The following is a 13,723-nucleotide window of genomic DNA, read 5'->3' as shown; positions in this document are numbered from 1 at the left end:
TGCACCAGAACAGCAGCGACTGCTACGTCACTAGCGTCTGTCTGAAGAATGAATTCTTTGGAGAAGTCTGGTGGGACTAAAACTGGAGGAGTGACTAGAAGTTCCTTAATTTTAAGGAACGCGAGTTCTGCCTCGGAGTTCCAAACTAAGCTCTTGGTTTTCGTTTTGAGCAGATCGGTCAAGGGAGCAGTGACCTCACTGAACCGATCAATGAAACGGCGGTAATAACCGCACATCCCGAGGAAACGACGAAGTTTCGTCACGGTAACCGGTCTCTCGTAGTCGAGAATCGGCTGAATTTTGTCAGGATTGACCTTGAGTCCGTCCCGATTCAACAAATAACCAAGAAACTTTAGTTCGGGGACTCCAAAACGGGATTTTTCCAAATTGATGGTTAGATTGGCTCTTGCTAGACAATCGGCCAATGCTTTGAGCAACTGTATGTGATGCTCGAACGTTTCGCTTACCACGATGATGTCATCTAGGTAGACGAAAACGTAAGGTTCCCATTTACCTCGTCCTAGAACCTGGTCCATCAGTCGCGCCAGAGTAGCGGGGCTGTTGACGAGACCAAATGGTAGACGGGTGAATTGGAACATACCCCTGCCGGGAACACTGAAAGCGGTATATTTACGACTCTCCTTAGCCAGGGGTACCTGGAGAAAGGCCTCCTTCAAGTCTATGGTAGACAGGTACTTCGCCTTGGGTAAGCCGCCCAATATTCGCCCAGGGTGGGGCAGAGGGTATGCATCTCGTACAGTACGCTCATTGAGAGGCCTAGCGTCTAGACAAAGGCGAAGTGAGTCGTCTGGTTTCGTGACCGCCACAATATTAAGCGACCAATCCGAATCAGACTCCTCGATAATTCCCATAGACCGCCATCGGTCAACTTCTTCCCAGACCTTTGACAGTTTCTTTGGGCTCATGTGATAAGGATATCGGCAAACGGGTGCCGCACCTTGGAATTCATCTTTGATGACAATCCTGTGCTCTGTGAATGAGGTTGGGCTTAGCTTTCCGGGCTCTACTGCCTGGAAACACTTCTTTACTTCTTCTACACGCGCTAACTGTTCCGAAGTGAGTATCGACTCACGCGGTACTTCATCTTCTTCGTCGTCTTCCGATTCCTGACCTGAGTTCAACAGAGCACAGTTTTGTATCTCAGGAGAAATCCCAAAGGCGCGCCAAAAGTCCATACCTAGAATGGAGTTGACGGTCAGATGCTCTACTACAAGAGTGCATAAGACCTTTGTCAAATTTTGAAAAGTATACGGGAGATACGCTTGTCCAATGATTGGTAAGGATTGATCATTTGCAGAACGTAGTTCGAATGGTCGTTCCAACCTTTTCAATGGACTTTTCGAAAACTTTCGGTATAGCTTTTTAGTTATAATTGTGGCGTTACTACCACTGTCGAGCAAGGCTTTGAAGGATTTGCCGTACACTGCGACAATTGCAAATGGACGGTTATCGAACGGGTCGTCAAGGACGATGGTTTCGACAGACAACGAATTATCATAGTCCTCATCACGAGCCGGTCGAAAACTGTCGTAAATCTGGGGATTAATTATTAGTTGTTTGGAGCGCTGCTTTACTGCCAACTGCGACTTCAGTTGGTTCTGATCCCGTTTTTTAGGCAGTAAGGGCAACGAGAAACATCAAAGCCTTTAAACCCACACACGATACAGAAGACCCGATTTGGTTTCCGGCATTCCTCAAATTCATGTCCTTTGTCTCCACAATTGTAGCAGACGCCGAGCACGGGAGGACGATGCTTTTCCACCAAATACTCCAGACACATTATAGGTTTCTGCGGTGATTCGATCGGTTTTTGATTGTTTCCGTCGAGATTCTTGCCGTCCTGATTCCCTTGCTGTTTCTTTTTCTGGTTGTCAGGAGGCTTGCTTGAATCAAGACCTGCCGGTTTGGCATTCTTGTTCCAAAACGTTTTGGATTTTGCGTTGCCGTTATTCTGTCCACCTCCCTTTTGGTTTTGATTATTTTGTTTTTGTTTGTTTTGTGGTGGATTATCAGAATAAGCAGCAACTTCCCGAGAAGAACCGAAAACTTTCTGATAAATCGGCGTCTTGGAGGCGTCGATCGATTTACCAAGACTCATCAATTCTGAAAGCGTGTTCACTGGCCTGAGAATCAGCATTTGTTTATAATCGGCTTTCAGGTTCCGCTTGAGCACGTCGAGTTTTTCGCTCGGTGCCATTGGAACCGTCATAGCACGAAATATTTTTTCCATTTCCAGGAAGTATTCCTGGAAAGATTCGTTACGCATCTGCCGGCGCTGGAGAGCCTTCATTTTGAGCGTAGCATCAAGTTCAGGATGTACGAAATTTACCTTGAGCTCGCAAACAAGATGGTTCCAGTTAAACAACCGGTTTTGCGCACGCATAGCCTGATACCAGGTCAAAGCATTGCCAGTGAACAGATGCATCGCAGAATTGAAAAGTTCTTCTTCGCACATTTGTTCACACGCAGCGTAATTTGCTACGGTGTCCAAAAACTCATTAAGTCCAGTTCCTTCATCAGTTCCAGCATACTTCCGAATCTTCCAATCAGCGACGCGTTGCGGGTTTCGCGAGTAATTCCTGGGGGCCACCATCGATCCGTTTCCCGCATTGGTGGATATCGAAAAGTTCGGATATGATGGTCCCGCCAGCTGTTCGGTCAATTCAGGAACGTAAGGCTGGTTCTGAGTTTGGTACGGGGCTGTGAATCCAGTATTCTGTTTCGGTTTCTCGATAGGAAGTGATGGACATAGATTTTGTTGACCCGAGAATCCTCGCTTCAACACAAATTGATCGGGACTGGGCGCCAGTGTTGGGCGAGGAATCTCTGGTTCATCAAATGAATCGGGTACGTCCATCAAACGCAAATCTTCCAGATCGGTCTGCAGATCCATCTCAGGAGCACTTTCCTTCTGATGTACTAGTGCCCGAAGTTCACTGACGGATTCACGAAGTGAGACAACTTCTTGAACCGTCTTTCTTAAAACTGACGAAATGGTTGTCAGTGAAGCAATCCCACCCATTAGCGTTTCAGTAGCTTTTGAAAATGCATCAGACCCCTGAGACGCTAGGGCTCTATTATCGTCGGATTGCTGTCGCAATTGTCGAATCTCGTCCCTCATCTCGCACAAGACACGCAACAGGTCGTCTCCTACGAGCTGTTTGGAAAGAGATCCTTCGTTATCGGAAGGATTGGATCCCTGTGGAATTGCAGGTACGTCTGTACTCAGCAAATCTCCCAAAACCTCTCCATCCTCCCCTTCTTGGTTGTCGGGAGGAAGTGCTGCCTGTTCGTCACTGAAATGACTGGCATAAACTGCTAGAACTTCCTCCAGCAACCCCGAAATTTCCTGGTTGACCTCCCCTGCCGCATAATTTCGGATAACCTGGAGCCTAGACCCCAAATGAAGCAACCGTGTTCGGTAAATCTCCTTGTTTGGGCACCGGTACTGGAGATCTTCCTTGATTGTTAGTAATTTACCAAGGCAGATCTCCTTTTCTTCACCCACGTCACCCCGGAAATTGCGTACTAATTCCCTCCGAGACGACCGCTCATGCGACAAAATTCCCCGAAGACGCCGCTGCCGCTGGACACCCGAAAGATCCGAATCAGGAGAGATAAAAATGCTTCGAGATAGCAACTCAAAATCCAGCTCATCGAAATGCAAATGATCGACGCGCATGAACACACACGCTTGGTTGAATTTCTCCAACGCCATCATAACTTGCGCTATATTGGAAGAAATCACCAAGACACAAAGCATGTAAGTACTGACACGGTATTATTTTCGATTTTTCGCCCACTAACGATTCCCTTAAAATTTCAGGAAATCAAGCCGTTCCAAAAATGTCTCAAATCGGATTGAGAATTCAAGGCGATTGGCCACCGCAACCGAATAATAACAACAACCTTCAAACTACTCGTCCGGCAGACCAAACACAAACAACGCAATCCACAAATTCGGACAAAAAAAGAAAATGCAAAAATCAAAAAACAATACCAAAAAATGTAAATAAATCAATAATACGACCGCGGAACAATATTGCGGAAGAAACCTCACCGACTGTTCTACGAAAATCCTAGATTTAGTAGAAGCACCCCACACTCCGGAAGAAAAAAATATTTTCCAAAATAGGAAAATATTTTTTTCAGTGTGTTTTGCGCTGTGCGCCAAATGTAAGTAGGGGTTTGCCCACTACTCGGGTTCTGGTTTGCCCGGCGAACCCTTCTTTTCAGGGCGGCCTAGGTGCCTCTACAGAATTTCGGATTTTCGTAACAAACAAAAAGGGAAAAACAAATAAACTAAATTTTACCGTGTTTATTCCTTCTGATTATCTCCACTGCTGCTGCTGTTGAGCTGCTACTGCTGGTTGGAAAGGTGGGTGGTCTCGTCCGACCGGCCGGGACAGCAACGGCCGAGTTCTCCTTGGAGTATTGTTTGCTGCTCCGGCAGCGGTCCTTTGCAATTAGCTAGGGAGGTGAGCGTGGCTCGTTTGTTGGAACCTCCCTAGCGACGATGGTGACGAATCACCGGATTCGTTTGCTCCCCGCAAAGAATCCCGGAAGACACCGCAGTGTTCTTCCCAGGCGGATCCGTTGTCCTACCTGCTTCGCCCTCCTTGGCTGTTAGCTGGAAAGGAGAGCAAGGCTCGTTCGGCTTATCCTTCCCAGCGAGGGCGGATCGGTGCTTCTAGATCCTTCACGGTTAGCCGGGGAAGCGAAAGCTCCTTTACACTTAGCTTCCCACAAACGGCGATCTAGCACCACACAAGAGCACTCGAACCACAGGCAGACACTTTTGCAGATATTTCTGCTCACCACACACGGACTGCCGTGAATCTTCAAAAAACTATCTCGATCGAGACACAAAACGACTGTTCACAAACGTGGTTCGAAGCTCACTCTCCCGGCTCCGATGGCTACCTCTTGCTCGATGTCAATATGCCACTCCACCTTCCACCACCACCGTCGCTGTCACCCGCTGAGTAGCGTATTCAGCAATCGTTTTTGCCAGCAAGTGGAAAATTGAAGCCTATCTAAACTCTACTGTTAATTCACAAACATGCAACAAAAATTATCTAATCTAGCTATGTCAACAAAAACGTTCATGGATAAAAAAACAAATGAAATTTACATCAAAACATGAACGAACATATTGAACAGCGGTGAGTCTAATTTTATGTAAACAATACACTCTACGGAGTGTATACCCAATAAATGGTATATTTCCACCCAGTGCTAAATTGTTACCCTGACGGGTTACACAGATTAGCTATGGAGTGTTTGATAGACTATATTTTTATGGGTTGTGCATTTTGTATATGGTTTGGTGGTACAATTAAATATGATAATTTTCATTGCAACCTTCCCCATTAAACATCACTGCAAAGTTTCAACTGTGAAGCCACATTTAATTTCTTTTTAAAAAAATCTTCAGCACAGGTTCTTGCGGACCCCAAAAAATGGGGCAACTTTGGGTTTTTGTTCCGCTTCTCAATTTTGTTTTTAATGTTTTTCGCAGTATTATGATCCGTAAATTGACGGTGCTGCTAAACGAATGTACATCCAAAAATCATTAACAAAAAATAATGTATTTTTCTTAGTTGAATAATTTGATGAACTCAAAATAAATTTATCGTTTAAGACGAAAAGTCATAAATTTGTGATAAAAATACCTAAATAAAAAATGAAGGAGAATAGAGGACCATTGTCAAATGTCTATCGCTCGATAGTAAAATTAAATGCATATATAAAACATAGAACTCAACTGATTGTATTGGCACTGATTAATTTATTACTTCTGTAACTCATATTTGGAGTTATAGTTACAGTAACATAGCGCTGATGAAACAATTATAGGAAAAGCTTACTTGTAGCATTGACAACAGGCGTGATACACACTTTCTTCGTGTCGTCGAACTGCTGAGTCGCCAACGGGCATGAGCGTTCTATGTACGTTATTCTTCCATTGGACCAGTAGCACTGGTAGTACATGTTCGGACTGGTCGATTTAACATACAGACCCTCCCGGGGACACTTGTAGACACACTTCCTGGCATTGCTGTCGTAGGTGGCCCCATCGCCGCAGGAAAACATGATGATGGAAGGTTCCGCTGCTGCATTGTTGGCATCATAAAGACAGTAATAGAAGTATTTGTTGTTCGATGGATGCACCTTAAAGACGGGGCCGCTGGCGGTGCAGTTGAGGGATTTACATGCGGTGTTGGATCGTTGACATAGTTCAACTTTGCTGTTGTATGTGTAACTCGGGGGGCACCGATACGAATCGCCAATAGTTCCAGATTTATCGCAGAAGTAATAACCTCCGCACGTGTGTGGATCCGGATATTTGCCTTTTCCGGTACAACGGAAGCGTAACTCTTGAGCAGCTGCTGAACATTGTTCCTGGGTATCATCCGGAATTGTGGAACAGCCACCCTCGGCCGTGTTGCAGAACGGGGCAGACGTTGGACAGAGCTGGGTCGGATTCAGAGCATCTTCCAATCCAATGCACACTTTGATCGTGCGACAGCCATTGCAGATGGTTAGCTGTCCATTGCCACATTCAGCTGGCTCGGGGTACAAAATATCGTCGGCTGCAACCTGCCTGAGAATTCCTGGCACGAACTCATCGTTATCGATATTTTGTGCTGCCATGCCAATCACCTGAGGTATTACAAAGACATTACGTTGGTCCAGTTAGTGTTCACAGTCCAAATACTTACGAGAATCAACAGCAGTCCAAAATGCGAATTTCCTTTCCATGAGATCATTCTAAAGTTTAAATTTGCTTTCTGACTGAATCGGAGAAATTCTAACCTTTATATACCAATTTAGAAATAGGTTAGCTGCGACTATGCGATTCTGTATTGTAGCACAATTTGCAACTAGCTGGTTAGATAATTGCAAATATTTGTTGCTGAATTTACTGGTTCCGCATTAGTTTGATCCAATGCGATGAACCGTTATAAACCATTGCCGCAGAGAAAAAAAAAATATTACACTTTGTCGTTAATTGCGGTTGCTTCCAAAAGGCATCGTTTGGAGGTTCTTCACCTTCATCATGCCGCAAAATTCACCTGGTAGAGACGAACCGAAAAAAATATATCTTCAAATGTGACAGATGGCTGTACCATTCCTAAATAATTACATCGAGTTAGGAATGATGATAGAGCTTTATTTGAAATAGAAAATTTCTCGTGCTTAACAGTTAACACAATTTGATGAGACTGCTTATATGCTCACAGTAGCATGTTGATAACACGGTGCCACAGTGATTTGGTACTTTTTGACCTAGTATAGGTTGAAGATATCATCAAATGCAACACAAAATAATGCATGAATAATGTTGTTGAAAACCCTCAAAATCTTAAATCATAGCAAGAAAACTATTTTCGTTGGATACGGAGTTGAACATTCTCTCTAAAAATATATTAAAACATAAACACAGATCTGCAAAAATGTTTAGCTATTTTTATATTTTCATGAAAAAATCGCGAAATAATGATAACTTTCATATTGTTGTCCAGGAGCAATCAAATTATTTCAGAAACTTTATTAATTTATTTAGATCGACAATTGTTAAAGCCTGGTACTATTGCTTCAATCAGTAATGGGGAATTCCATGAAAATCCGTCCAAAAATCTTTAAAATCGTGACTGACCATCTTAGTTTCAGATGAAACTTTACATGTTTCACCGATATGAAAGACTTAAAATTTTCCACAGTCCACGATATTATTTTGACTCAAAAGCATTTTTTTAAAGGCGTAAAAGTTCCTACATGTTGCATTTTCAACAAAAAAAACCTATTTAATCCAGCAGTGAGATGAGACATTTCATACATATATCACTGTTGGATCGTAAATTAGTTTGCAGAACTCATGCGAAGTTAGCACCCAACTAGAGCCGGGATGAAAACAGTCTCTAGTCCTGCACGAATTAACTGAATATATTATAGAAAATCAATAAAACGAACGAATAAAAAAGTAAAGCCAAAATTAAATAAATGGTTTTCAAATTCATAAAATGAGTGGAATGATTTATATAATTCAAAATTATAAAATACACAATCATAGCTCATTAAATGAAAAATTAAACAATATTTAATAATAGTTATAAGATTAATAGAATAAAATAAATTGACACAAATTAAAATTAGTCAAATATTCGAAAATTAATAAAATAAACAAGACGAATGAAATCCATGACATGAAGAAACTGAATAAATTGACTAAGCAGAATGAAATTAAAAACCATTTTTGTATCAGAAAGTTATGAATTGTTTTTTGAAAATCCCATTATCCGAAAAATGGGAAATATATACAATAAACTTTCTAGGGCTTCCATTCTGTTTCATTTTCACCTTTTCGATTTCGTTCTTCTTTTCTTGACGGCGTCGTTTAAGATTATCTGGTATTGATGAACCTTAATTAGTCATCAGGAATCTAGAACGTTCAATTTATTTTGGAATTCAAAGTTGTCTTTTTGGTCTTATATTCCCGAAAACAAGATTTTTAAACAGAATACGTGAATACGTGCAATTCGAAATAGTAAAGTGAGACAAGGTCACATGTGCTTTCAAGCCCTTTAAACAGAGAACGATTGGGGGAGACTGCGATTCGTGAATGAGACAGGTAGATATTTCAAATTTTTCATTTGCCTTCCCGATCAGAATGAAATAACAAGATTCTAACAGAACACAATTTTTGTATCATATTGTGTTATAAATTAGGTCTCGTTAGTAGTTAAAATAACAAAAATTTATAACAAGTAACAATGCGATATATATATAGTTTTGAAATATTTCTGTTATGTGTTTCTGATCGGGTTGGAGTAAATAGTAGGTTTATTCCAGTCCCACGAGAAACTGGAAGTTCTCCGGATCAAACAGGTAGAAAACCGTTCCTATATTCTCTTCTTCTCTTTTTCCCTCTTCTTCCCGGAGTAAAAAGGAGCAAAAACGTTTTGCTCCTGTTTGCTCCGGAGCAGTTTCCTCGTAGCTAGAACAAAGCTAGTGTGAAGTGCCGAGGCTCTGTTAGTGATTATGTTTTTGCCGATAGCAAAAAAGCCGTGCATTCAATTGATTTGCAATTCAGTCTCTTTTTAGTCATTTTTATCGCTTGCATATTGTTTCGTTCGGAATTCTCGTTCAGGCAATGTTGCAAATATTCTTCGCCGAACTAGTTCATTCGTTCATCATCGATGCGATATTCGTCGTGTCATTCACCCATGCCTCGAATAACGCTGCGCCGTTCGTCACACGGAAGCACAGAAACAGCGAAAATGAATAATACAAACAAACAAAAAATCCGAATCTGATGTCTGCTGTTCGCTGCTTGTTCGCATCGTTGTTTGTTGAATTTAGCCATTCATGCAATGTTCATCTTCACGCATCGTTCGGATCGGCACACGAATGGCTTAGGTGATAATCGCCACTAGCCATTCTTCGCTAAGGATTCTTCGTTCTTCATTCCTCCTGCATTGCGACCAAGAAAAACAAATTTCTTGTTCATTGATGGAAGGGTCAGAGCTTCATGACTGAAGTGGTGCAGAAATGCTTGCTATGTTCGGAATAGGATGACTTTTGCTATAAACAACAATTAGTAGTAGGCATAATGATTATTTGCTGATGTTTTTTGTCAGATTTGAAACGGGAAGCTGCGCAAGCAAAGCAAAACAAATCAATTACATTTGTAAATCTGCGGATGTCTCGCGGGCGAAAACCGAATCAACACAATGATGAATCTACATAGTAGACTATTGGTACTTCAAATAACTTTTTTTCTAATGATGAAATCAACACTGGGTGATAGTTTCCTTGAATCTACGTTTAATGATTTTCTTAGGACCATTTGGCACAATTAGCAACCGTAAGACGAAATACTCTTATATAATATAATTTCTATATCTATAGAAGTATAATCAAGCCACAAGCTTTTGACAAATCGATGCATTCCGATTTCAACCTCACTTAGCAAATATTAAACTTTTTGTCAAAACTGAACCGGTTAGTCTTATACCCTAGTATCAATTGAGGTTTTATCGTGCTTTTATAGCCACTCATAACATTTAAATTGCACTTGTAGCGTGCTATAAAACTTCAATTGTTGCTTGTAAACATAAGTTTTTGTACCATGAAAGACTATTCTTTAGCTTAAATAGCAGCTAATATGGTTTTAATTTCAGCAAAATCTAGCATGTTTTCAATAAAATTGTACAACAAAGCATTTCAGAAAAAATGCTGAATATGTATATCTCACTTGACATGACATCAAGAAATAAAATTTGGATATATTCTATTAAGGGGCTACACCACTGTAGAGCACGCCAAACATGTCATGAAAATCGACACAAAATTAATTAAAAAAGCTAAGCAATAAAAAAAATCCTACGTGCGTCGCTGGAGAAATCAATTTTGAATATACTGTGAAAATTTCCAAGCGTTCAAAAATCATTTGTTCGAGTTACATTTGCGGCCAGCTCAAAAAAAAGTGGCATCGAGAAAAACGCGGTTAATGTTTTCAGTACACACGAGATATACATAAGAGGCATTGCGGTAGAATTGAAAATCTGAATATTTATGTATTGTTTTCGTCTTCCATGTTTTGGGATATGATTTTTAACATTCTAAAGCCATTTTTGACTAATAAATTGAAAATCGACTTTTTTTATTCTACAGTGCTGTGACACTTTAAAACCGTTTTAGATAAATTTAGTAATTATTATTTAACATAAATGTAATCTCTGGACATATTAAAAAATATTTTAGAGCGCATGAGATGTTTAAGCACACCAACCACTAAACTATTTTCATTTGAAAGTTATAAGAACTTCGTCATCTTCGAATAAAGTGCCTGAAAGTGAAAACTGCTTTTTCCATAAAGAATATACGACTTTTTAGAAAAAAAATAGCCTGAAAATGCCAAAACAATTTTTTAAATGTTGCAATATTCACTCAAAATCCTATATAAAAAGTGTTCATAATTTTTTCACGGAACAAACTAGAGTCTAATGAATCAATATGTCAAGACATATAAATCCTCTAGGCCAGATTTTTAAAGGCAAAAGTTTTCTTCGAAAACTTCAAAATTTCTATTGTGGAGAAGCGCCTAAATAATATGAGAAATGGACGTTAAAAATATCAATATTTTCCCATATCGCTCAAGTGTTCTACAAGTCATGACATTCTATGAAGTTGAACGGAAATAAGCTTTGCTTGCCATAATAAGTGCTACTGGAATATTAAACAGAAATATTTTTAATGAAAAAGTGTTCATAACAGTTTCATAAATAAATTCAAAATGTCTAGCGTGAAAATGCGTCCCGTGAAATGCTTTTTTTGAATCGACTAATTTTGATCAGAAATGTGTTGATTATCTTGAAGCTTGAGTTACTACATTTGATCAAGTTGTTTATTTTAAATGGGCGAATCTTAAATGTAAGATTGATTGAAACTTGGCACTTCTAGCATATTTCGAAAATGTACGTAAATTTAATTGCTCCGACGATAAAGTAGGGAACATGGGGAGACTTGACTAAGTGTAAGATTCTACATTTGGCTATAACGTATTCTATTTGGTTTTTAATTTTTTTGAAATATTTTTATGCTTGTTTTGATCCCTTAAGGTAATTATAAATGTTTGAAATGAAAAATCCTTTCATCATAGAAAATATTCTGCTCGGGGCCGCCGTACACTAATTACGTAAGGCTTTTTTAGAACTATTCAACCTCCCCCTCCCACAGATAAGAGTTAGTATGATTTTGGTGAACTCCCTCACCCCCTACATAAGATTTTATCATGCTTTGTGTAATTAAAAATCATTTTGTTAATTCATTAAATTATTCGATAGCGAAAACAATATTTATTGAATTATTAAAAGAGAACTCATGACAAAATTTAACTACACACCAAAAAATTATAAATTTTATCATTGACGTAATTGCAAACATGACACATTTTAACAAACCATAATTCACAAAATGACTAAACATTAAACATTACCGTGTTCCATTTAATTTTACATGAAACATATTTTCCATGCACAATGACATAAAATTACACTTACTGTCATTCAGAACAAACGCCATATGTGGAGTAAAATTACATGATTTACGAAATTCAATGTCATGTAAAATTAAAATCAAACGTAAAACTAAGTCATTTTTGATGCTCGTATATGTCAGGATCAGGAGACGTAAATTTATACGATTTTTTCTAAGTGTGTGTATAATCATCTGCAGAAATTTCATTTGCATCCTAATCTCGCCCAGTAGCAATTTCAGAATAAATTTTGGGAGATGTTTAGAAACTCCGATTTGTTCCACATAATTTGCTTCGCTATATTCCACTTCCTTTGAATCTATTTCTTTGTGATGTAGAACTCAAAAGAATTTCTAACCTCTTCTGGTGTGAATTTGTTCGGAGTTTCAACTATAACGCTTATCGTACGCATAGTTCCGACATGGCTATCTTCGAATTTTCTTGAAGTAAAATACAGTTCACACTCTGGAACTATACGACCAACAAGTTCTTTGACAATCACATGACAGAAAATTTTTCATATACCTTGCGGGTTTGAAGCGAAAGTTTGAAAAGAAGGATGTTGGCCTAACAACACGAAGGGTCTCAACACTTCTTAACTTGTCAAGCAGATTGTGACTCCAGTTCCCGATCAGAACAATGTACCACCAAGGGTCATGAAATTTCTGTAACTGCTCCAAAACCATCGACAATTAAGCCGCCCCTTACGTTGGCAACAATAAATTCCATAACTAATTTAACAATCATATTCTGTCGCTGCAAAACACATCAATTTGAGGTCTGCGTTTCCATGACCATGATGTACAGTATGTGCTCATTTTGTTTGATATATAAAATGTTCATGGCACAAATAAGAAATAGTTTCTTTTCTTATGAGAAGAATATTTTTCTTATGGATTTCATTTTTCATGCATGTTTTATGATATTACTTAACAAAGGACAAACCTTCCCTCCCCCAGGTGAGAATTGGTAAGACATTTTGAAACACCCACTCCCCCCATATGTCCTTACGTAATTAGTGTATGACCCCTAATTAATAAATTTGCGTTAAATGATGTATTTTTTATCAAGCTGTGGTACCTACTGTTAATGTTAACCACGTCACAAAAAATCTCACCTTAAACATCAATCTATCTTTATAGCACTAGTTAACAAAGTTAGCAGTCATGGTTGAATTCGTGAGATGTGCACATGCAATGTAATCATTATAGGTAATCCCTAGAAGGGAATGCATTAAAATCGAAATTCAACCATTTTATATTTTTTGTTGGTATCTAAGGATCTCGACAATATGGAGTAAAATAATTACAGCACGTTTTTTATGCCAAGTCTTTCCCGATGGGGGAACAAGAAGTAATATTTGTATTGTCCATATTACACCCACAACACACTGTTCATTCTACAGCTAATTTATTTTTAAACAACCGTGCTGATTAAGCGATTTCGTCGTGATACTAGCAAAACATGCGCAATAGGTTAAATTATTGTGATATAACACCATGTGCAGATTAAAATCAAAACTTCATCCAAAAGAATTTTGTTTTGCTTATGCCGAGTTTTATCACCAAACATGGGTTAAATCTCCTTTGAATATTTGACACACAAGGCTTCTATTAAGACTGTACTATAGTTAACAAATATTGCCTTGATTCGGCTGTT

General features: G+C 39.2%; 1 protein-coding gene across 1 annotated transcript; it reads right to left on the bottom strand.

The window, feature by feature from the left end:
- Positions 1 to 5,874: 5,874 nt before the first annotated feature.
- LOC131687108 (uncharacterized) lies at positions 5,875 to 6,678 on the bottom strand. Its single transcript, XM_058971149.1, has one exon. It carries the CDS (start codon positions 6,676 to 6,678, stop codon positions 5,875 to 5,877), a length of 804 nt encoding a protein of 267 aa, XP_058827132.1.
- Positions 6,679 to 13,723: the final 7,045 nt, after the last annotated feature.

The sequence above is a fragment of the Topomyia yanbarensis genome, chromosome 3, assembly GCF_030247195.1.
Source record: "Topomyia yanbarensis strain Yona2022 chromosome 3, ASM3024719v1, whole genome shotgun sequence".
NCBI classification, from domain to species: domain Eukaryota; kingdom Metazoa; phylum Arthropoda; class Insecta; order Diptera; family Culicidae; genus Topomyia; species Topomyia yanbarensis.
The sequence above is the reverse complement of the archived record's forward strand: the minus strand, read 5'-3'. Positions and strand labels throughout refer to the sequence as shown.